General features: G+C 43.5%; 1 protein-coding gene across 1 annotated transcript in view; it reads left to right on the top strand.

The window, feature by feature from the left end:
* The window catches only part of FASN (fatty acid synthase), a 45,343-nt gene extending 24,222 nt beyond the window's left edge, over positions 1 to 21,121 (top strand). Inside the window, exons 22-43 of the mRNA XM_076353887.1 lie at positions 575 to 885; positions 1,039 to 1,428; positions 3,208 to 3,372; positions 3,606 to 3,724; positions 3,827 to 3,981; positions 4,323 to 4,526; positions 5,533 to 5,683; positions 6,188 to 6,366; positions 6,940 to 7,059; positions 7,201 to 7,323; positions 9,393 to 9,616; positions 9,914 to 10,115; positions 11,198 to 11,349; positions 11,840 to 11,931; positions 12,083 to 12,234; positions 12,520 to 12,762; positions 14,268 to 14,456; positions 14,985 to 15,212; positions 15,678 to 15,898; positions 16,486 to 16,584; positions 16,715 to 16,966; positions 18,095 to 21,121. Of these exons, the coding sequence (XP_076210002.1) occupies positions 575 to 885; positions 1,039 to 1,428; positions 3,208 to 3,372; positions 3,606 to 3,724; positions 3,827 to 3,981; positions 4,323 to 4,526; positions 5,533 to 5,683; positions 6,188 to 6,366; positions 6,940 to 7,059; positions 7,201 to 7,323; positions 9,393 to 9,616; positions 9,914 to 10,115; positions 11,198 to 11,349; positions 11,840 to 11,931; positions 12,083 to 12,234; positions 12,520 to 12,762; positions 14,268 to 14,456; positions 14,985 to 15,212; positions 15,678 to 15,898; positions 16,486 to 16,584; positions 16,715 to 16,966; positions 18,095 to 18,232 (4,109 nt within the window). The 3' untranslated portion in view covers positions 18,233 to 21,121. The remainder of the gene's footprint in view (positions 1 to 574; positions 886 to 1,038; positions 1,429 to 3,207; positions 3,373 to 3,605; positions 3,725 to 3,826; positions 3,982 to 4,322; positions 4,527 to 5,532; positions 5,684 to 6,187; positions 6,367 to 6,939; positions 7,060 to 7,200; positions 7,324 to 9,392; positions 9,617 to 9,913; positions 10,116 to 11,197; positions 11,350 to 11,839; positions 11,932 to 12,082; positions 12,235 to 12,519; positions 12,763 to 14,267; positions 14,457 to 14,984; positions 15,213 to 15,677; positions 15,899 to 16,485; positions 16,585 to 16,714; positions 16,967 to 18,094) is intronic.
* Positions 21,122 to 23,628: the final 2,507 nt, after the last annotated feature.

Raw genomic sequence — 23,628 nt, 5'->3', positions numbered from 1 at the left:
GTCATTCTATATTGGTAAAGTGTCTTCACACTCATCCTTTGATTTGGTAATAGATTTTAAAGATTTCTCTCTCTTTTTTTTTTTTTTTTTTTTTTCCCCCCTGCAGTGTCCAAATACTGTCCCCAAAGTCTTTCACATATGCTGTAGTAGGATTTTTATTTTGTTTTTCGTAATGCTGTTTCTGATCTCAGTCAGGATGAGCATTTTCCATCTGGTTATAAAGCAAAAAAGTATTTTGGTATCTGCGGAAATTTACAATTTCCCTCCTCAACTCCCTGAATCAGTCAGAGGTTTTCTGTTAGCTGCCCTCTTTCGGTCAGAGTCTTGCCACAGGTAATGTTGGTGGCTTAGACTGTCTTGCCACAAAGCCTACTTGTTTGGGGGCTGCAACTACTCCACAATACATAATCATGTGAATGTACAGGAGCATGCACTGTATCTTTGTGGCTAGGCTAATGATACAAGATGCTGTAATTTGGTGCTGATCAGCTGGTATAGCAAATGGGGGCAAAGAGGAAAAGAAAAATCTTTGGAAAATCTGACTCTTCCTTTCATTTCCCCTTCTATTCCGTAGATCTGATCCGGAACTTACAGGCTAAGGTGGCGGTGCATGGGGTCAAATTAGTCATTCCTGGACTAGACACTGCAGTGGCTGCTGCAGCATCCTCACCCATACAGAAGGGCCTTCAGCATATCCTTGCTGAAATTTGCCATCTGGAACTGAATGGAAACCTCCATTCTGAGCTGGAACAGATCGTGACTCGAGAGAAAATGCACTTCCAGGATGACCCTCTCCTCAATGGATTACTAGATTCTTCAGAGTTGAAGACTTGCCTGGATGTGGCATTGGAGAACATGATCAGTCACAGGATGAAGATAGTGGAGGTTAGCTGGAAGCCTGGGATGGGACCATAGCTAGTGTTTCCAGGCCTTTCAGTAACCTGATCGCATACTTCTATTGTTCCAGTTGTTATAATTCTGGATATCATTCATGTTTCAACTTGGTTTCCCCTTTTCCTTCCCCTTCTTTTCTCACAGGCTCTTGCAGGAAGTGGACGTCTGTTCTCTCATGTCAAAAGTATTCTGAACACTCAGCCCCTGTTGCAGGTGGACTACATTGCCACTGACCGCATTCTGGAAACTCTTTCAGCTAATGAAACAGAGCTACAAGATGCTGGAGTTTCCTTTAGCCAGTGGGATCCATCTAGCCTTCCCTCTGGAAATCTGACCAGTGCTGACCTGGTGGTATACAACTGTTCAACAAGTGTTCTAGGGAACACCTCTGGAATTCTCTCTAATTTGGCAGCTGCAGTGAAAGAAGGAGGGTTTGTTTTGCTACACACCCTTCTTAAAGGAGAAACTCTTGGAGAAATTGTCAGCTTCCTTACAAGTCCAGACCTACAGCAGAAACACAGCTTCCTGAGTGAGGTAAGCCTCCTGGAAAGACAAATACTTTCTGAGTGGATTGTCTGGAGTCTGCTGCTTGCAGACGCTCTTGTGATGAATGTTGAGTAGCCGTCACTTACTTCACTCTCCATTGAGGCCCTCTGCAGGAATATGTAATAAACACTTCTTCAGAAGAGTTGTGAATTTCCACGTACTAGGTTGGGAGAGTAAACTGTGAGTTCAGTCAGGAAAGCCTTAACGCATTGAAAATTATTCATTGTCATTTGTATATCTATATAATTTGTATGAAAACACTGGCCAGGACAATTCCTTTATAGCTAAAATAATGTGCTGCGTTGTTGGGTGGGGTACGGCTTTATCACTGTGGGATCCTAAAATGCTTCAGTATCAGAATATTTTGATATCACTGCTGGGAGGGAGACTTTACAAACTAAGTTCTTCTAACACTGAAGTTCTCCCAGAAAGGAAGGCTTTTCTGTTGCACTTTTTTTTTTGTTTTCCTTCCTCCCCACTTTATCTGATCCCATAATAAGATACAGCAAAATAAGCCCTTGGAAGTAGGGAGGCAGGGCAGGGTGTCTGCTTTTATGTCTGCAAACCAGTATAACATGCAGATGAACTAATGCCAATGCTGGCAGAAGAGGAGGAAGGAGACTGAGTGGCTAGGGTACAGGTGGGAGCTGGGACATGACTTTCTCTTGGCAGCTGTTAGATTAAGCAGTAAGGGGAAACTGCCCCTCTACAGAACATATGCATTCTTCCTGATTTGAGTGGCTGTAGCCCCTCAGCTCTTGGTTTAGAATAAGAAGAGAGTAGCACTTCTAATAATTTTTTTGTTTATAATTCTGGAGTGTGGTAGTTGGATTTTGAATTTTGCAATGACATGGATTCTAGCCCTTCACTTTCTGCAAAGATTTTTCAAGGAGATTTGAGAAGAAAGGGCGAGTTCTTCGGATTTGCGTCTTACCCAGGGAAGAGGGGGATAAAAAGAAGACTGAGGTGTTACTGAAGCTGATAACTTAAAACCTAGATCTGTCATAAGTGTCAGTAGCCTGGTATTAGCAAATCCGTTGGATAAAATACATGCGAGTTGAATGCACCTTCTCTAAAGAAAATGATACCACACAGGCGAGAGTGGACAGGACTTAATATAATTCTTAGTTTTCTAGATAGGGACACTGTCCCTAGGCCTTGATATAAGGGATCATGCTGTAAAAGCCTTCTGTTGTTTTGTGCCTGACATATGAAAAGCAAATGGATGCTTTTCTAAGAGACTGCAGTCATCTTTATTTCATTCAGATGGTAAAGCTTCAGTGTTCCTGTATATGCCATACATGCATTTTCATTCTCTGTTTTTTCTGAAATGCTATTTCAATGTAACTTACGCGTATAGGTGCTTCTTCCCTGCTAGTGGTTAGTTGCTTCTCCCCACCCCCCTGCAAATACCCTATGGGATTTGACAGCGTGGTCACTGCTCTGTTTTTTTGCACGCCTGGTAGTGTGGTAAGACTAGTTCCCTAACCAGGGCTTCAAGATACTTCTGCTTTCTGAGGATCTTTTCGGGAAGAAGGAATAGTCTAGACATGGATAAAACAGTTATGTTAATCAAATACATATTTGTACTGAGGCAATACAGAACAGATGCCAAGATTTCAAGCAAAAGCAATAAAGAGGTGGACAGTGCCTGTTGTTCCTGGTGAAGCCATCTTTGAGGAGACTCAACATGAAGTATAGATATGACTTGTATTTTTAACTGACACTTGACTTTCCTGTTAACTGTTGTTTTACTTGATTTGACAGGCACAGTGGGAGGGCTTATTCAGCAAAGCCTCACTGACTCTGGTTGCCATGAAGAAATCATTCTTTGGCTCTGTTATTTTCCTGTGTCGCCGGCAAGCCCCTGCCAAAACACCCATTTTTCTGCCAATAGATGAGACCAATTATAAGTGGGTTGAATCCTTAAAGGTGAGAATTCCTGTCTCCTAGATATCTGAATTTCCAAATCATTACACTTTCTAAATTAGATACTTAGCAGCGTTAAAAGAAGAGAGAGAGAGTGTGTGCACGTGCGCACACCTCTGTGTGTGTGTGTTCAGTTACTTTTCTTAAAATAGAAGTTATTCATCTCTGCCTTAAGGATACGAGGGCTGTTTCCTTTCTGTGGTTCCTAGTAAAACAGCTTGGGGTTTGTCCTGTAGGAGATCTTGGCTGACCCATTGGAGCAGCCTGTGTGGTTGACTGCCACCAGTTGTGGGAACTCAGGAATTTTGGGAATGGTGAACTGCCTCCGCCTTGAAGCAGAAGGCCACAGAATCAGGTACATAAGCATGCCCTTGAGTCAGTTGGACATGAGATTTTTGTGTTAGCTTCTTTTCAAGCCTATAGCAAACCAAACAAAATGACAACTCTTGGCTTCTAGGTGTGTGTTCGTTTCCAACTTGAACCCTTCATCAGCTGTCCCACCCACGAATCTTTCTTCCCTGGACATGCAGAAGATTGTTCAGAGGGACCTGGTGATGAATGTGTATCGTGATGGAAAGTGGGGCTCCTTCAGGCATCTCCCGTTGCAGCAAGGTAACTCCTCTGAGGTCTGAGGATCACTTGCAGGGCCTTGGGTCTGAGTGGACTTTGAATAGAAAATGTGTAGCTATTGTTCCTACAATTATTTTTATCCATTAAAAAGTAATAATAAATTTGGAATTCTTCTGCTCTAGCTCAGAGTGAACAGTAGCATGCTCTGGTGCCAGGAGAAGGGATGAGCTATTTGGGGTATGGGTAGAATTGCAGGGTAAGAAAGGGCTTTCTGGAGAGCAAAGGGAGGAGGAGGTAGCAATTACACAAGGAATTTACTCGCTCTGGAAAGTGTGTGCCTGTGTTAATGTGTGTTAAAGTACTTACTGTTCCTTCTTCTGCAGCACAACCTCAGGAGTTGACGGAATATGCCTATGTAAATGTGTTGACTCGTGGAGACCTCTCGTCTCTTCGTTGGATTGTCTCCCCACTTCGACACTTCCACACAACTGATCCCAATGTTCAACTCTGCAAAGTCTATTATGCATCTCTCAACTTCCGGGACATTATGCTGGCCACAGGAAAGCTTTCCCCAGATGCTATCCCTGGTGAGTTAAAATTACACTAGAAGAAAATATATTTATGTATTACTGTTCTAGAATTTATTCACATAATCTCCTGAATGTTAGTTATGCACTGGCTAAAGTGTATATCAGTTTTTGTTTAGCAAGAAAGTAGGCTTTTGAAAAGGCAGTATAGTCCTGCTGCAGGGCTGTACACCAAAAACTTGTAAGTTCTACTTCCAGTTGCAGTCCATTTTTCATACGGCAAAATTAATAAACATTGCTGTGAGGAAACTTTACTAGCCCCATTGCATAGATATCAAGTGTGAGGTGAAACAACTTGATGGAGGTTCCAGAGATGGGCAAGGTACATACCAAGGCGAGAATGTTGAAGTTTCGTGCTGCCATGCTACTGGACATGCTTTGCTTTTAGGGGAGAAAAATGCAAGGTGAAGTAATCTCCTGTCTACAAAATGGAGGTGATAATATCTTGCCTCACAGGGAGTTAAGAATTAATGTAATGTCTATTGAATGGTTTTAAAACTCTATTGAAAGGAGGGGGGGCAGAACATGTAAAAAGTGCGTTTGGAGATTCTTACGGGCGACTTGACTAGGGCTGAGTTGCCCTTCATGACTGAGATTAGTCTCTGCCTAAAACGGGTGTTTGCAAAAATTTAGGTTTCACAGTAAAGCTATTTTTGCTGTGATGATCCTTTCTAGTTTATGTATCATTCTTTTTCAAAGAGGAACAAAATTGCCTCTGAAACAGGATGTTTCCATGAAATTTCTCAGATGAAAACTGGAAACTAAGGCAAGATCATCAAGGATGAAGAGTAAGATTTAATGAGACCAAGTCCTTTTCTGCTACTCTTGTTCTTAAGAGCAAGAAATTAACTATGGTGACTTATGAACTCTGTACATAGTAGACAAATCCCAGCACTTTTTCGGTCTCTGGGATTCCAACTTTCAGGGAGTACTGTTGTAGTAAATTCTTAACCAAGGGATTTTAGAAGAGAGATTTCCTTTGTAAAAGGTGCTTACATTCTTTCAGGTAACTGGGCTTTGCAGCACTGCATGCTGGGCATGGAGTTCTCGGGACGGGACCTGGCTGGAAGAAGGGTGATGGGATTGCTGCCAGCAAAGGGGTTGGCTACAGTGGTAGACTGTGACAAGAAGTTTCTGTGGGAGGTGCCTAAAAACTGGTAGGTCAACTTCTGTTTTCTGGTTTGTGTATGTGGTTAAGATTTGCCTTCCTGCCTGAGGCTGATGACAGCCCTGATCAGACCAGAGGACTGCACAATGGGTAGATTCCCTTCTGGGAAATTATAACAGAGCTATAAATCTCCTGAGCAGCTGTAGGATTTGGCTTAGATTCACTGCAGGAGTTGAGCGCTGGTTTTTGTACAGTGGCTTGCACAAGGTTCTCATCTCTTTCTTGGGCTCTTAGCTCCATGCGTTTCAGTATACACTGGGATTTCGATGTTGGTTGTGTTACTGGTTAGTTACTAAAATATTTTTACAGAAGGATGAAACTCTTGGCTATGCTTGGCAGCTGTGGTAGTCTGCTGTATGACTGAGAACTATTTATGCTTTTTGGTATATCTCTGCAGTTTAACCTTTCCATTACAGAAAAGCAAAATTCATCAGGAGAATCTAGTAGTCTTTTCCAAGGCTAAAGATCTCTTCTCTTTCACTTTGCTCCTTAGGACTCTGGAAGAAGCAGCTTCAGTGCCTGTGGTTTATGCCACTGCTTATTATGCTTTGGTGGTTCGAGGTGGTGTGAAGAAGGGTGAGAGTATCCTCATTCACTCTGGCTCAGGAGGTGTGGGCCAAGCAGCCATTGCCATTGCCCTGAGCATGGGCTGCCGTGTCTTTGCTACTGTAGGTGAGTACTGAGGGTCCAATGTTTTGAGGGGGAAAAAAACCCTATATAATATTTATATATATAATAGAGAGGAAATGCATGTGTGCGTGCATGTGTTTTATATATAAAATACATTTATGTATATACTTTTTTCCCCCAATATGATCACCTATAATGTTGATCTAGTTTCTAGACTGAGAACAGGATATGTGGTAAATACAGCTACTGACTATGTGCTTGAAACTTCCACAGCACAGGCAAATTTATCTACCTCTGTACACTATATATAATCAAAAGTACGGATGATGATCAAGGCTTCTTCATTTTAAATTCAGTAATGTGATCAAAGAATGTCTATCCGTTGTAAGGCTTGGCCTGTTTCTGGTCCTTGTTCTATCTCATAAATGAGCAGTAACAACTAGACAGCCTTTGTCCTAAGGTCTGACACCCTGAGAGCTTTGGAGCAAGTGCTTGGTGGCTGCTCAGACTTACAGTCCTTGAAAAGATGTGCAGATGAAAATGGGTGGTTTCATTAAAAAAAAAAAAAATTAACGTAAGAGTACTGGCATCATTCAACTTGTCTTCTACTTTCAGGCTCCGCTGAGAAACGCGAGTATCTCCAAGCAAGATTCCCACAGCTGGATGCTAATAGCTTTGCCAGCTCCCGAAATACTACTTTTGAGCAACATATACTGCGAGTTACCAATGGAAAAGGTAAGTTCAAGGAATATTTTTCCTCCTTTTGTCAGTTATGGCACATCAAGCCATCTAAAGACAAAACGGGTCACTAGAAGACAGGGTTAGGCTCTCAGCAGAGTTGAGTTTATTAAATGGTTGCTTCTCCTTTCATTGCAGGTGTCAACCTCGTGTTAAATTCCTTGGCAGAAGAGAAGCTCCAAGCCAGTTTGCGTTGTCTTGCTCGACATGGGCGCTTTTTGGAAATAGGCAAATTCGATCTGTCTAACAACAGTCAGCTTGGTAAGATGGGGCATCAGGAAATACACTCATTAGGTTTAAGCAAGCATGACAGCACAACCTATATACTATCTTAACACAGACTAATCTTCAAATTTAGAAAAGCTTTTAGCTGGAATACTTGTTTCACTTCTATCACTAACAATTTGTGTAGTCTTTTCAACAAATACCTTCTTGGAGAAGCATGGCACTCAGCATTTTTCTGGAAGCCTGCATAAAACATGCAGAATAATTAAGCTACCTTCCTCAAAGTCTTTCTTTAAAATCAGTATAGGACATGTTGCCCACAAAGTGTTTGGACAGGAAGGTAGTAAGAAGCAGCATTCATTTCACATGGCACTGTTTACCACTGTGTCTGTTAGCTTGTAGATTTCATAGATCTGTGGGACTTAACTTGTAAACTTTTTGGGATGTAACATACCCATTTGTAATAGACAAGTACACTGTGAAACGTAGCAAATGAAGTTCATAGCTATACAAGCTGCAGTTTTGTCCTGTTCTGGGTAAACTTGATCATCTGTAGAGTGAAAGTAATTGGAATTTTTCAGATCACTACAGAGAACCTGATCTTGAGAGAACCTTAATCTGTTGTTTCACTAAATATCTGTGCCGTTTTGAATAGAATATGATAGTTCCAGTTGGAAGGGACCTGCAGCGATCATCTGGTCCAACTGCCTGACCACTTCAGGGCTGACCAAAAATTAAAGCAGGTTATTTATGGGCATTTTCCAAATGCCTCTTAAACGTTGACAGGCGTGGTGCATCAGCCACCTCTCTAGGAAGTCTGTTTCAGTGTTTGATCACCCTTTTGGTAAAGAAATGTTTCCTAATATCTAGTCTGAACCTCCCCTGACGCAGCTTTGAGCCATTTCCACACGTCCTATCACTGGATACCAGGGAGAAGAGATCAGCACCTCCCTCTCCCCATCCCCTCCTCAGGAAGCTGCAGAGAGCAATGAGGTCGCTCCTCAGCCTCCTTCTCTCCAAACCAGACAAACCCAGAGTCCTCAGCCGCTCCTCATAGGACATGCCTTCCAGCTCTGTCACCAGTTTTGTTGCTCTCCTCTGGACGCATTTGAGTATCTTCACATCCTTTTTAAATTGAGGGGCCCAGAACTGCACACAGTATTCGAGGTGAGGCCGCACCAATGCTAAATGCAGCAGGATAATCACCTCTCTTGACCGGCTGGTTATGCTGCGTTCGATGCACCCCAGGATGCGGTTTGCCCTCTTGGCTGCCAGGGCACACTGCTGGCTCCTATTGAGCCTGCTGCCAACCAGCACCCCCAGATCCTTTTCTACAGGGCTGCTTTCCAGCCACTCCTCTCCCAATTTATACTTGTATCCAGCATTACTCGGTCTCAGGTGCGGAATCTGGCATTTGTTCTTGCTAAATTTCATGTCATTGATGATTGCCCAATGTTCCGGTCTATCCAGACCCCTCTGCGAGGCCTCTTGTCCCTCGAGAGAGTCAACAGCACCTCCCAGTTTTTGATGGCACAGGGACAAGATTAATCTGATTTCTCTTGGATGGGAAAACAAATTCAAATGTTATAATCTGATATGTTAGTGAAAAATGACAAGAAAGTTCTCCTGTTGTAGAATGATTGCATATAGCAAGTGTTGACAGTCTCCTTTCTTATTCTAATTAAATTTCAAAAGATCCTAGCATCATGGAAAACTTCCTATGAGGAAGAGTTTCCTGTGGAGATGGACAGGATGTACATGGGATTCTAGCTCCTCTGTGACTCTAACTCAAGCTGTCACTAGACACAAAATGTCCTTTTTAGTATCAGACTGACCATGTTATAGCTTGTCCTCTTGACACGCAATTTTTTGTGAGTGGAGTTTCTGTTAAACTGGTCTGCTTGTAAGAGAACAACCTAATTAATATAGCATTTAGAGAGCATACGCAAGAATGAGTTTGAAAAATGTAGAATTCTAGCAACTAATGACTGCTTTACTTCTCAGTCTTGCACTACTGACCTACACAGAAATGTTTCTGAAGCAGAAGATAGACTCTGTTTTGAAATGTCAGCAGCATCAGGTGATAACCAAGTTGCTTTTTCTAGGAATGGCTCTCTTCCTCAAGAATGTGGCATTTCATGGGATCCTACTAGATGCAATCTTTGAGGAGGGAAACCAAGAGTGGGAAGTAGTATCAGAGTTGTTGAAGAAAGGCATAAAAGATGGTGTGGTAAAGCCCCTGAGGAGTACAGTCTTCAACAAAGAAGAGGTAGAAGCTGCCTTCAGGTTCATGGCACAAGGAAAACATATTGGCAAAGTTATGATCAAGGTAATGAGATAACGACTTTGATTCTCCAATGCATCTGTCATCTTCTGTAGGTGACTATTTTGGATATTTTGATCCAGTTCAAGTTGAAGTTGTATAACTAGGACAGCACAGGGTTACTGTTTTTACTGCTGTCATTGTAACATCTGTAACTGTCAAGTCTGTCACTGTGATTCTACAAGGTTCATTCCCATTGACTGGAGGAGCATAGCATGGAAAGATAAGAAAGGCATTGTGTATCCGATCTTAACTACTCTTTCTCCTTTCTTTTTTTTTTTTTTTTCTTTTGCCGGGGGAAAGGTCCAAGAAGAAGAAAAAGAATATCCTTTAAGAAGGTCTGAACCAGTTAAAATCTCTGCCATCTCCCGAACCTGCTGTCCACCTACCAAGTCTTACATCATCACAGGGGGCCTAGGAGGATTTGGGCTTGAGTTGGCACAGTGGCTAGTTGAGAGAGGAGCACAGAAGCTTATACTGACATCTCGTTCTGGCATACGAACTGGTAAGCAAAAACCATAAAGGAACAGGGAACATGACTGCCTTTCAACAGACCTCAATTTGTAGTTTCTCTCCATTTTTAAGTGTCCTATCAGCAAATAATAATGTCTTGATCTCTTTTCTTTCCTCTCATGTATGTATTCTCTCACTTCAAACAAGCTGTTGTCCCCTTTATTCTAAAGGAGGAAGTATCTTTTAACTTGATCTCTCTTCCAGCTATGTCCTTCCTATTTTTTATGCTTCCTAATTCTATCAACCCATTTTCTGCCTTACCCAGGATTTTGTCTGCAGCCTTACTTTTACCTTTACAGTCTCTATCCAGCTACCTCACTGACTTGACCAATGGCTGTAGCATGGTGGATCACATGCCACAAGGAAAGGCCTATAAATTCCTTGCTAAAGATACTTTGTCCCTCCAGTTATAAGTGTGGATGCTTGCTCTTGTTCCTTCAGATAGCTCATCTGTAAAGATGTGCCCTACTATCTCATAACATCAGTAAGCATTTTTACTCAGTTTTAAGCCTTTAGTTTGATTACAATTGCGGCACTGAGATTTCTTATCAGTGGTAGTCTTCAGTGTTTCCTCATACAAATTCAGCCGTAACAAAACTTCTCTCTGTCTCTACAGATTTCTTCTTTCTATTGGCAAGTTCACAATTGCACCACTTGTGCAAACACATAGATCAAATACTTCTACTTCTCAAGTTCTGGTTGTGCTACTATAATCTGTTGCCTTGCTCTAATCTGGCCATTCTTTCCTATCTCAGTACCCAAATTCTTGTTAAGTTAATTTCCTTTAACTGTTGTACTTTTTCTTCTTCCCCCCCTTCCCCTCCAGCCCTTATGTTCTTCCGACTCTGTTCTCCACTTTGATCTATTTAGAATATTTCTGAAACCCAAGTGATTTCTACCTACTATTCAAGTTTTGTCCAATTATCCGCTTGTAGCTGAATCAGGAATTATTTAGCTATTCAGTCCCTATCTAGTCAGAAAAGCTAAGGAGCAGGTTAACCAAAGGCTTATAGTTTGAATGCTTCATCCCAGGCACTATTCACCTTTGTTTGTTTGTTTGGGGTTTTTTTGTAGGCTACCAGGCTCAACGTGTTAGAGAGTGGAAGGCACTGGGAATCCAAGTGTTGGTATCTACCAGTGATATTGGAACACTAGAAGGAACACAGCTATTGATAGAAGAAGCTTTGCAGCTTGGCCCAGTTGGAGGCATCTTTAATTTGGCTGTGGTAAGTGACAAAAATGCTTAGGACTTGTAAGAGACAGCAGCCATTCAAGTGACTTTTTTGCCTGAGCAGTCAGGCTTCATACAGTTTTTAGATTGCCTCTCTGTGTTTCAAAGGACGCTTAGCTTTGGCCTTACCTGGTGACTAAAGGCTTGTGGGTCTGTCCCCTTGACCTGGGAAGCAACAGTATTTGGCCAGCGAGCTCAGTTCTGGGATAAGACGAATGATGCCCAAGGCCCCTGGGAACAAGAAATATCCCACACAGAGCTTGCCAGTTGAAGGCTGCAGTGGCAGTACTGAAAAAAGCAAACCTACCGAAAGCCATGTGGTCCTTGTCATATTTCAGGACATTCAGGATATGTCTGTACTGTAAAGTTACAAAAATGCATTGTGTAGTGATATCCTCTCATATCTCAAACCACATGGCAAATTTAAACAGAGAAACTGGAGATACTGAAACTGCACCTTTTCTTTTTCCTCCCCACCCCGCTAGGTCCTTAGAGATGGCATGATTGAAAATCAGACCCCAGAATTATTCTGGGAGGTCAACAAGCCCAAGTATTCAGGCACCCTTCATTTGGATTGGTAAGTGTCTGTAGAAGAGACAAATATGAACTGCTTTTATGGTCACAGAGCTGATCAAACTTAGTCGTTCTATTCTTGCGCTAGCCTTCCACGGTAACACACAGTTAGCAGGATTTTCTGATGGGGTTTCTCTCTCCTGCTCTGCTCCAAGGGTGACTCGTAAGAAGTGTCCAGACCTGGACTATTTTGTTGTGTTTTCCTCTGTAAGCTGTGGAAGAGGAAATGCTGGGCAAAGTAATTATGGCTTTGCCAATTCTACCATGGAGCGTATCTGTGAGCAGCGACATCATGATGGACTCCCAGGTAAGCTGACTTTACTTATTGCACAGAATAATCTATCCCACCAAACATCCAGAGGAGAACCAGCTCACCAGAAACTTGTGCACTTGTCTGGAACGATAATGAATGCTGAAGGCTGTTTCCTCTCCTAGCTGTTACCCTGAGTCATTCATGTGTGAATGAACACTGACCATTTAACAGCACAAAGGAAATGCAGGCCTTCGCTTAGCTGTTTTTAACTCCCTTTTGTTGCTGCCATGTGCTTTAGTTAGTTGCCTAGTGTGTTCTTTCTTCTGATTTCTCCTCCAGGCCTGGCAATCCAATGGGGAGCCATTGGTGATGTGGGTATCCTTCTGAAGACAATGGGAAACAGAGACATTGTGGTTGGGGGAACCATTCCCCAGCAAATCAGCTCATGCCTGGAGGTGCTCGATATCTTCCTGAATCAACCTCATCCTGTCACGTCCAGTTTTGTCCTAGCAGAGAAGGTCTCTGTGAAAACTGAAGGAGGCAGTCAACGGGATCTTGTAGATGCTGTTGCTCACATCCTGGGTAAGTGCTCTCAGACAAGCACCGCTGGGCAGTGTCTGCCATCTTAATGCTTTTGGAAAGCAGTGGTGCTGCTGTAGGTGCTCCTCCTAATTCCTGTGGTGTGGGGGTGGTGGTGGTGGTGTGGGACTTCTTGTTTGTTTACTTTTTCCTTTACACTGCTCCTTCTCTCCAATAATCAATTTATTTCTTCAGTGTGGGCTTTTCTCCCCTGTTTACATACATGTGCACACATACTTCAGTGTCTTGGGGTTTTGTTTAGAGTGGACTGATGCCTTTCTCCAAATGGAGAATCAATAGGAACAGCCCCCAAGAGCAAAATTCTGAGACAGCACATAGTAGGGCAAATACATGACTTAACTTTCTGAGTACTATTCCAGCTTTCAAACATTCACCTCGGGGTGTCCCCATGCCACAAAAAGTAGCTTCTATGTACTTAGCGACTAACTGGTAGTGCATTCTCTTAGGAGCTCTGTCTGTCATCCCATGTGAACATCTAGTAACCATAGCTTCACTATGCGTTACAAGAAGTGCCATGTCCTCCAGTCTGTTTTGAACCTGCTTCCTTTTACCATTGTGTCATCTGTTCTTGTGTTGAAAGTGAATAATTTGTCAACTCTACTATGTCCCACTTCAGTTGTCTCTTGTGCAGACGGAAGTGTGTACTGATCTTTGTTTTCTACCAAAAGAGGTACTGATAAACTTAAGACAGTCTCCTGAGTATTAAGGAGGAATTATGTGCAGTAACTGACAGCAAAGCTGACCTCAGAGAATAGACATGGCTTTTAGAAGTCACAGGAAAGCGTCTGGGAAATTGTACCAGCTGTAGGGTTAGTTTAGAAGGAGAGAGAGTGAAGACAGCAAAGGGAGAAGCTAGTAAGAAGCCTAATGGTGGGAAGAGTTGGCAACATGGGGCAGCACAAGGTGGAGGAGGGGAGGAAGAGCTGTAGATGCAAGTATTATTATGAGAAGGTAAGGAAAGGGTGAGAGACTTGAACAGTGTGAAAATTGAAGGGGAAGAGGTGATGAAGACTAGAGGGATCACCTCCTCCTCCAGTGTGATAGACATCAAGTGTTGCAATCAACCATCATTGACACTGATAACTGTTTAATCTCATGTTGTAGCTGAGGATTAGTTGCGTTATGTCTAGGACTGCAGTTTCAGTTAGAGCCGCCAGTATGTGAAATTCCTCTAGCTGACTGTTCTGAACTTGGTCTACAGCTGAAGTGGCAATGTGCACAGCTATTTAGCTGGGACTGATGTATCCCCCTGTCATAAAGCTGTGCACATTTAACATGTACTCTAAAGACTAGACTCCATATGACCAGATGTGGGTTGTAGAAGAGGTGACTTGTGAAAGCATTAGATGATCCTGAAAGGTAATTCTCTGCAGCTGCAGTTTATTCAGGTTTTAGGAGGAAGAAGGAAGATGAGAAGGCTGCTAGACAGGCCTAGAGCTGAAAAGAAATCGGCCTTTTGTTAGTGTGCTGGTTTTTTTTTTCCTCAGGTGTCCGTGACGTGAGTAGTCTGAATGCTGACAGTTCCTTGGCAGACTTGGGCTTGGATTCCTTGATGGGTGTGGAGGTGCGCCAGACACTGGAGAGAGACTATGACATCATTATGACCATGAGAGAAATTCGACTCCTTACAATCAACAAACTGCGTGAACTTTCTTCCAAGTCCGGGACAGCAGAGGGTATAGTGTCTGGATCGGGGTTGCTACCAGTCACCTGAGTCTAAACAATTAAGCTCCCAATCCACTCCTTTCATCTCTAGTGACATAAGCCTCTATAAAATCATGAAATAAGGTTATAGCTGAAAGGCTTTTAAGTGACACACATGTCGCTGAAGTGCACTGGCCATTGGGTCAGGCCCATCAGTTCTGGGGACAGGGTATAACAGCGAGCGTGAAAGCTGCCTTCTTGCCTGGCTAGTATCTGCCTGCATGAGCACTCTTATGCAGCTGTGTGCAGGATATAATTTGAGACCTTTTACCTGTCTGAGAAATACACAATGTAATGTTATGCTTATTGTAAGCTAAAAGCATACGCAGTTGCTGCAGAGCAACTGACAATAGGACGATCCCTATGTCTGTGTCCTGATGATTTAGTGAGCCAATGGGTTAATCCAGAGCAGCCCTGAGATTCTGCTTTAGGACTATGACTACGTGACCAAGACTGATCTTGAATCTAATTGTGTTTGTCTGGTGTGCTTCCCTTCAAAGAGCTGAAGCCACCCCAGCTGATGAAGACCGGCCCGGGCGAACCTCCAAAACTAGATTTGAACAACTTGTTGGTGAACCCAGAAGGGCCAACGATCACCCGTCTCAATGATGTTCAGAGCACAGAGCGCCCTCTTTTCCTTATTCACCCCATTGAAGGATCCATTGCAGTTTTCTACACTCTCGCCTCCAGACTCCATATGCCCTGCTATGGGCTCCAGTGCACAAAAGGTATCTCAGTTCTTCAGCATCTTGAATTTGTAAATGTAACATTCTGAATTTTAGTTGCTTTATAGAGAGAGCTTTGTTTCTAGACTCTTAAACTTGGAGAATCAAGCATCAGTACCTATAGTCTGCATGGGGTCGTGTCAAACATCCCCAGGTAACAAGAGAAGTGCTAGGTTAGATTAAAGAGCTTATGTATGGGGAAATAGAACAATTGGATGTTGTATTGAGTCCCTGCCAGCAGATAAGCATGCAGGAGAAAAACAAGGCATGCTGTTCTACCTGTCTTTGGAAAGCAGGAACACTACTATTCCTTGTCCAAAATGTAAGTTGCTAACCATAATTTAGAAACTTACCTTCAAAATAACCTGGATGTTTCCAACAGGGTTGTTTCTGAGCTCATGAAAACATAATTGTCTCTGCCAGCGTCTTTTCACCAGAGTCTGTTTCTAACTCGTTTCCATGTTCTAGCTGCTCCCTTGGACAGCATACAGAGCCTGGCATCCTATTACATCGACTGTATGAAGCAGATACAGCCTGAAGGACCTTACCGTGTTGCTGGATATTCTTTCGGTGCCTGTGTAGCCTTTGAAATGTGCTCCCAACTGCAAGCACAACAAAATGCTTCCCATGCACTCAACAGTCTATTCCTCTTTGATGGGTCTCATTCCTTTGTCGCAGCATACACTCAGGTAAGAGATACAAAGGAAGTCTTCTGTCTGGGGACCATCCTGTGTCATCAGGGCTCATGTTCTTGGAGCTTACTACTCTAGATATGAGCCATCTGATGAAAAGCTGACAGACTTCTTGACAGGGGAGTTGGGAGACAGCTGGAGACAGTGGATGCTTAGGGATGGCTGAAGGGTGGAAGCATATGGGGGCTGGTCTTCATTAACCGGCAAGGCCTGGGACAGAAATGTTGCTCTTGCTGTGGTAAATTATGATATTAGTATGTCTTCTGGAAGCTCCTGGAGCCTGCAAGACAAGATCCTCGTGTAGGGGTGCTAGGAAACCTTGCTTAAGCCTTCCTTTCCATTTTCATTAGGCTTTCTAGAGGATACTAGGCTCTTGGCAATTGCCACCTGTGGATTTGCTTTCTAATCTGTCCTCAAGGCATCTTCCCCACCCCACCCCATGCTTCAGTCTATCTTTTTTTCTTTCTTTTTTCGTCCCTCCCTTTTTCCCAGTTCAAAACCCTTTGTTCTGTAATTGTTTTTATCTAACATTCAAGATCAGGCATATCCCTCTCATGTTTGCATTTTATTCTTCTCTTTTCCAGAGCTACAGAGCCAAGCTGACCCAAGGAAACGAGGCTGCATTGGAGACTGAAGCATTGTGTGCCTTTGTTCAGCAATTTACAGGCATTGAATACAATAAGGTAATGTGGGTTTTTTGGTTTTTTTTAAATATCTCTTTATGTTGCACAGAGGGTTGTGGTTTTATTGTTTAACCGAGGCGGATTCTCAGATATTGAGACTAATGGGGGAAAAAAATGTTAATATTTCCAGCTGCTGGAGATTCTTCTGCCCCTGAAAGATCTGGAGGCTCGTGTGAATGCTGCTGCAGACCTGATAACTCAGATTCATAAAAACATCAATCGTGAAGCACTCCGCTTTGCTGCTGCTTCCTTTTACCATAAACTGAAGGCTGCTGACAAGTATATACCAGAGTCCAAGTATCATGGGAATGTGACACTGATGCGGGCAAAATCTCACAATGAATATGAAGAAGGTCTGGGTGGAGACTACAGACTCTCAGAGGTCAGTCTGAGGCCCACTGGTGACTATTGAGGTTCTCCTGATATTTGGGGGAGCAAAAGAAAAGCATGGAAAATCATCCTTACTGAGGGAGAAGGGAGGAAACCAGCTTGAAAGAAATCATTATTCTGCAGCTATCATGCTCTAACAAGAATTAAAAGTCCCCAAAAGCAAATGAGTTGATTGGTTCCAGGCATTTTCTGAGGGTAGCGAGGGCCAGGAGAAGGTCTAGCCTCTATATTGGATAAGTGTTTTCTATAGCTGATTCTTGCAGCTCTCTAGATAGACTTTAGATAATAAAGATGTTAACAGAGAGTAACTTGGCAGAAGTAACTTTTAGTCGTCGTCTTTCATTTGTAGACCTCTAAAGTTTGTCCACTGCATGAGGGCAGACTTTCGAAGAGCAAGTGTCAGCCTGCTGACAATAGAGGTGGCTTTTTCTTAGTCACCTTTTGTGGACCACTTAGAAGTTAGTATGTGGGCTTCTTGTGGGCCTAAAAAACTTGGGGTTTTGGCCTGTAGTCCAGATAAGGTCACTGTTCTTTAGCCCCTGTTCACATAAATGGATTCAGTGTCTTACATCATGGTACAGATACCAGGGAAAAGAAAGCAATTGTCAGAATTACCTTCCTGCTTCTGGCATCTCCTATCCCTTCAGACTTCGAACTTGCATTCATTATTGATTCCAAGCTAACTTGTATGTTATTAAAGTTACATAATGACCTTAAAGGAAGATTCGTGGTGGTGGGAGAAAGATTAAGGGGGGGGGGAGGGTTATGTGGTTTTCTTAAGCGCTTGGAAGTAGCTACTTTATCATTCATTCTTTGATGTTGTAGGTAAATTATTCTGTTAGTATCAGGTTGGTTGGCTTCCTCCCTAGCTTATATTTGAGTGGATCACCTGCCAGGCTGTCAAACTATTGTGCTTTAAAACACTGGTTCCAAACAATGTCCTGCAGCTGATCTATGAAAATGTGTCGGAGTAAAACTGGTGCTGTTTTCAACTGAGTTTGATAGAGACAGTGGTGTAAACTATGAGTAACTTAGAAGACTGACAAACCCAAAACAGCTAGATGACCAGCTGGTTGTAAATTGTGAATGTAAAGTTTTGGTTCTTTTCGTATCTGTGCAGGTATGCGATGGGAAAGTATCTGTCCATATTATTGAAGGGGATCACCGCACCTTACTGGAAGGAGATGGCGTTGAATCAATTATTGGGATCATCCACAGCTCACTGGCAGAGCCACGTGTCAGTGTCAGAGAGGGTTAACTTCTGCTTACTCACTGTCAATGGTGAAGAAAATGCCAACAACATTCCTTGTTATGACAGACCCCAAGGAACTCTTCCTGTTGTTCAACATCTCATCTGCTCTGCTGCCAGAACTGGGAAGTCCAGCTGAACTTGATTGGTCTCTTTCTCTCTCTTTCTTGCTCATCTTTTCCTTTCCCAACTTTTATGGGTTCTCTCTCCTCCTTCCCTTCCTCTGCCTTGTTTTCCCCTAGTATCCCTGTCCGTGTTACTCTAGTGCTGTGACTCTGTCACTGTGCACTGCTATGAGGGTTCCCCACCGATGGTTGCTTCCTACACCCTTGGCAGTATGAAAAACAAATTTAGGAGTAGATTTCTTGTGCTCTATATTGTTTTGTCTTAACAGTATTCCAAAGGGTATGTGATAGCACTTGTTGACCAAGCCCAGTGAGCAGGGAGGGGAGCTGCAGCTGATTTCGGAGATACCTTTGTCTGTGAAGAATCTGTCTGTAGTTAGGTCAGAAAGAGGATTCCATTGAGGCTTTTGTAACTATATTTTTTTAATTTGATATATTCTAAGTATTTATTGTGTCAAACCAGAGACTTCTTACTTGGTTTTAATTTATCGTGGGTTATAGGAGAAAAGAAACATCTCTTTTTGGAGGGGAGGGTTTATTCTACAAGGGGAAGTTGCCCATTGTTAAACCAAAGTGCATCTTTGGAACAGTCTGGTTTCTTTTGTTTGGTTTTTTTTCTTTTTCTCTTTCTCCTACTGCCCTGCCCTGTTCAGAAAGGAAAAGGTAGAAGGGAGGATTCTTTTGCCATCATCCACTCTTTTGAGGAGAGGGAGGTGGGAGGGAAGGGTGGTTGGTTTGACAGATGCCACTGTGTATTGAACAGCCTTAACTTGGGCATGATAAAAACAGGTAAAGCTGTTCCTAGGCAGGTACTTTGTTTATATTTGTGCAAGGTTCTGTGCTCTGCTGTATCAGACCCTTAGTGAAGCGTTAAGACTATTGCTCTACCTTATTCCCTCCCACCTCCAGTCTCACCACCCAACCAGACATTTGGAACGGGGCCAGGGGGGAATAGAATTCTTCAACAATAACTGAACAAATCCTCCTACCCCTGCTCTCCCATAACCAAAGCTCAGGCAAACATACAAGCATCTACCCAAAGCCCCTGTATATTTTATTTAGCACAGGGCTTGCTTAAGCCTTGGGTATTCATTTTCCTCTCAGTAATGAGACTGGAGATCCCACATAAGTTAGCTAAGTAATCAGTTTGATGGTATGATTTTAAGAAATAGTACCTTTTTAAAGGAAACTTGCATAAAACTCAATTAAGAAAATCTCTTGCCTTTGCTATGCTGGATCTGTCCTTTCTGAAATCAGTAAATCCTTGCTACACTTATGATACAGAGGAGACCTGGGTAGCAGCAAAGCACCAACTAGGAGGAGCTATTGTGCCTCTCGGAACTGCTGTAAAACCCCAATTCTCTCCATCTTCAGCCCCCAGTGAAGTATCCTGTTAGTACAGGAGCATTCCAGTGACAGGAATGGGTGGCTCTTCGCTGCAGGTTCTGACCTAGTGTCTTTTGCTTATACCACCCTCTGTTGATAGTGGCTGGGTTAACTGGTTTTAGTTTTATAACGTATTTCTTTTGTGAAATCTGAAATAAAACCAACATAATGTCAGCTTAAAGCATTTCCAAAATAAGTCTTGTTCTTTTTTTTCTTTCTTTTTCTTTCTTTTTTTTTTTTAATACTTTTTGGTCTGAAGAATGTCTTTTTCTCTTTGGCTTTCCTAGTATTAAACAGAATTGATCACTGGTTGGCTTTTTGTCTTATTCTCTACCACCATTTCTTAATCCTGTGTTTCATCTGGAATCTCTCATTTCTTGGTATAAAGCAAAAACTGCTGCTGGCATATCTGATTTGGAGTCTGTTGAAATAATAATAATAATAAAGAACGCTTACTATTCTGGAGCATGGCTTCTTGTTGCCATGATTTTGGTACCTTAGATACAACCAAACCACACACCCACAAGACTGAAGTGGAAACTCTAATTCTGGCTCCATTGTTACGGTTTTGGACAACCCATTAATGCTACCGCCTCAGTTTCCCCATCTGTAGAATGGGACTAATACCATCTACCTCAAGGTCATTGAGAGTGTTAAATAGGCAATGGGTATAAATGCTGTTAAGTTGTTAGGTATGATGACTAGGTGTTAGGTGGTAACGGAAGAAGGGAAGCGGGGTGAGGTGCCTTACAGCTGCAAAGACTCTAATACTGAAGAGGGGCTATGTGAACTGGGCGTATGTGCATGCTGTGGGACTTCACTGTATCTACTGCATACTATCCATGCACATCCTAGCATAGGATACTACACAAAACAAAACAAACGTGGACTGGTTGGTTGGTTGGTTTGTTGTGAGCCTGAAAAAAAAAAGAGTTGAAAGAATCCTACTTGCCTTGGTTGTATTGAAAACCTAGAAAGAGGAAGAAAGGAGTGATTAAACTTTAAGCAAACAGGTACAATAGTTCTGTGCTAAAGTGTTTAACAAGTCTAAGTGGGCTGTGTGGAGGGAGCAAGGACTAACGCTGTTCTAGCTGTCGAAGCAGGAGTTGGACAAGTTCTCTGTAAACATAAATGTGCATGGTCTCATCTAAGCTAAGCTTGAAGATACTGGTTTAGTAATAGAAGTTCCTCAAGAATTACTTATAGCCTATATGCTCTCAATGTTCTTGTGGTTGTTATTTGAAAAGCAGAAAGTTGTTTTGTTTTCGGGGGGGGTGGGGGGTGTTTCCCCATAATTGTCTAATTATGAGCTGCTGCCCTGTAACCCATTATGTAACTGGCTGCTGGATACAGTGTGCCAAAAATAAAAACCTTATTAGTGCTGGTACTGCTTGTTCTTTCTCAGTAGTCCATCAGATAGACATAGGTAGAACAGTAATATCATAATGCAAAATCGAATACTGCAGTTGCTTGTTCTGAGAAGACAAGGGCAGAAGCGAAGTCCTTCACATCTACCCTTCCATGTGAAATTGAAGTGGGAGTCTCTTGTCAACTGATACTCACTTTCCCTCCTCCTTTTCAGCTAGGTTCTCACAGGCTTCTCTACACCATAGAATCATTAAGGTTGGAAAAGACCTCTAAGATCATTGAGTCTAACCATCAACCCAACACCACCATGCCCACTAAACCATGTCCCTAAGCACCACATCTACACGTCTTTTAAATACTTCCAGGGATGGTGACTCCACCACTTCCCTGGGCAGCCTGTTCCAATGTTTAACCACTCTTTCAGTAAATAAATTTTTCATGTCCAACCATGAGGACCATGCGGGTCTTAATCTTGAGACAGAAAAACACAGTCCCCTGTTGGCCCTATAAACTTATTTAGGCTCACAAAGTCACATTACTATTCTGAAATGGCAGGTGGTATACCTTAAATTCACAATATAGCCTTAATAGTAAGAATAAGAACATACGGCACACAGTACGTGTAGTCATCAGCATGCAAGGTATTATTTTCCTTTTCTATTCTACCGCCTTCCTCTTGCCAAAGACGATAGCTTAAGAAAATGCAAGAAGGGTCACGGTTTAACAGAACTGGTGACTTTAAACAGCACTACCGGACAGCAGAAGTAGAGCGGCTTTCTGGTGCTGAGCCGGAGATCGAGTAAAACCCAAAAGATTTAAGGTAGAACAGTGATAAAGGAAGCAGGTGTTTGTTTCCCCTGCAATTAGTTAAGCTACCATAACTGAAGATCAGATGCCTTGCCAGCAAATCAGGGTCAAAAGAAAGGAAAAAATAACCCGGGAGCAGCTGCATACGAGGAAATGGGACTGTTGAAGGAGGGTTGGAGGGGCTAGATATTTAAAATAGCAGAACTGGTTGTTTAGGCCTCTGGAAGGCGGTGGAAGGTGGTAGAAAAGAATCTGAAGCACTTGAAGCTTAGTTGTGGCTTAACCTCAGCCAGCAACTGAGCACCACGCAGCTGCTTACTCTCCCCTCCCTGGTGAGATGGGGGAGAGAATCGGAAGAGTAAAAGTGAGAAAACTCGTGGGTTGAGATAAGAACAGTTTAATAATTGAAATAAAATAAAATAGTAACCATAATAATAAAAGAATATACAAAGCAAGCGATGCACAATGCAATTGCTCACCACCCGCCGACAGATGCCCAGCCAGTCCCCGAGCAGCGGCCCCCCCCGGCCCAGCTTCCCCCCAGTTTCTGTGCTGAGCACGACGTCCCATGGTATGGAATGTCCCTTTGGCCAGTTGGGGTCAGCTGTCCTGGCCGTGCCACCTCCCAGCTTCTTGTGCACCTCCAGCCCGCTCAGTCGGTAGAGCACGGGGAGCTGAAAAGTCCTTGACTAGTGTAAGCACTGCTCAGCAACAACTAAAACATCGGTGTGTTATCAACATTGTTCTCATCCTAAATCCAAACCACAGCACTGTGCCAGCTACTAGGAAGGAAATTAACTCTATCCCAGCCGAAAACAGGACAGTGCCTCTTGCAGCAGGTTTCATCACAGCCATGAGTGCTAGAAAGTTTGGGGGGGGGGGGGGGGGGAAGAAATGCAGGCTTTGACGGTGAACTTGAACTGTGAAGACTATCAATGGACAGGCTCTAACAGACTTACTGAACAATTGGCCTATACATGGAACCCTACTTAGGCTCTGGTGCTTTGTTGTTGTATATAATGATTTTGTTTGAGTTTTTCCCTTTTGAAGAAAAAACGTCTAAAGCCCGTGACTAAAGTTACATTGGTGTTTTGACGGGAGTAGAGATGCAGCATTTTTGACATTCTGGAAGGTTCTGCCAGATGAGAAGAGGAAATCCTCCACTGCGCTCATCCCGGTGGTGGTCAGTAGCTTTATAAAATGCTGCTGAGTGAACGGTTTTGTCAGATCTGGTGTTATTTTTGGTTCAGCCAGCTGGATCATTTCCACTTCTCTGTCCCGATCGTCCGACACCAAGGACCGGCGAGACCCCCTCGCTTGGTCCGGGTTCTTGGAACGCTCAATAACGGCTTCACCTCGGCACCTGCCGGGGACAGAGGCCGGAATGCAAAACCAAAAATGCTTCTCGGGACTCGGGCACTCGAGTGGGGGCGGGTGGGGGCGCTGCCGGCCGCGGGGCGGGCTCAGGCACCGGGGGAGGCCGGCGGCTGCCGTACAGGCCGCGCTGCTCGAGGCACCTACCGGCTGGCGGCCACGGCCGGCGGCCCGGGCTCCCTGAGCCGGCTGGCGGCCCGCGGGGGAGTCCCACGCGCCGCGGTGCCGTGCCCGCTGGCCGGCGGGGAGGCCGCCCGTCTCCGTCGCCGACCCGGTCTAAGGCAGGCGGCTACGCGCGGGGGGGGGACTCCGAGCACCGGCAGGCGCCGCGGTAAGGGCCCCCCC

This window comes from Aptenodytes patagonicus, chromosome 16 (assembly GCF_965638725.1).
Source record: "Aptenodytes patagonicus chromosome 16, bAptPat1.pri.cur, whole genome shotgun sequence".
Taxonomy (NCBI): domain Eukaryota; kingdom Metazoa; phylum Chordata; class Aves; order Sphenisciformes; family Spheniscidae; genus Aptenodytes; species Aptenodytes patagonicus.
Note: the sequence above shows the minus strand (reverse complement) of the source record. Positions and strands in the feature narration are given on the sequence as shown.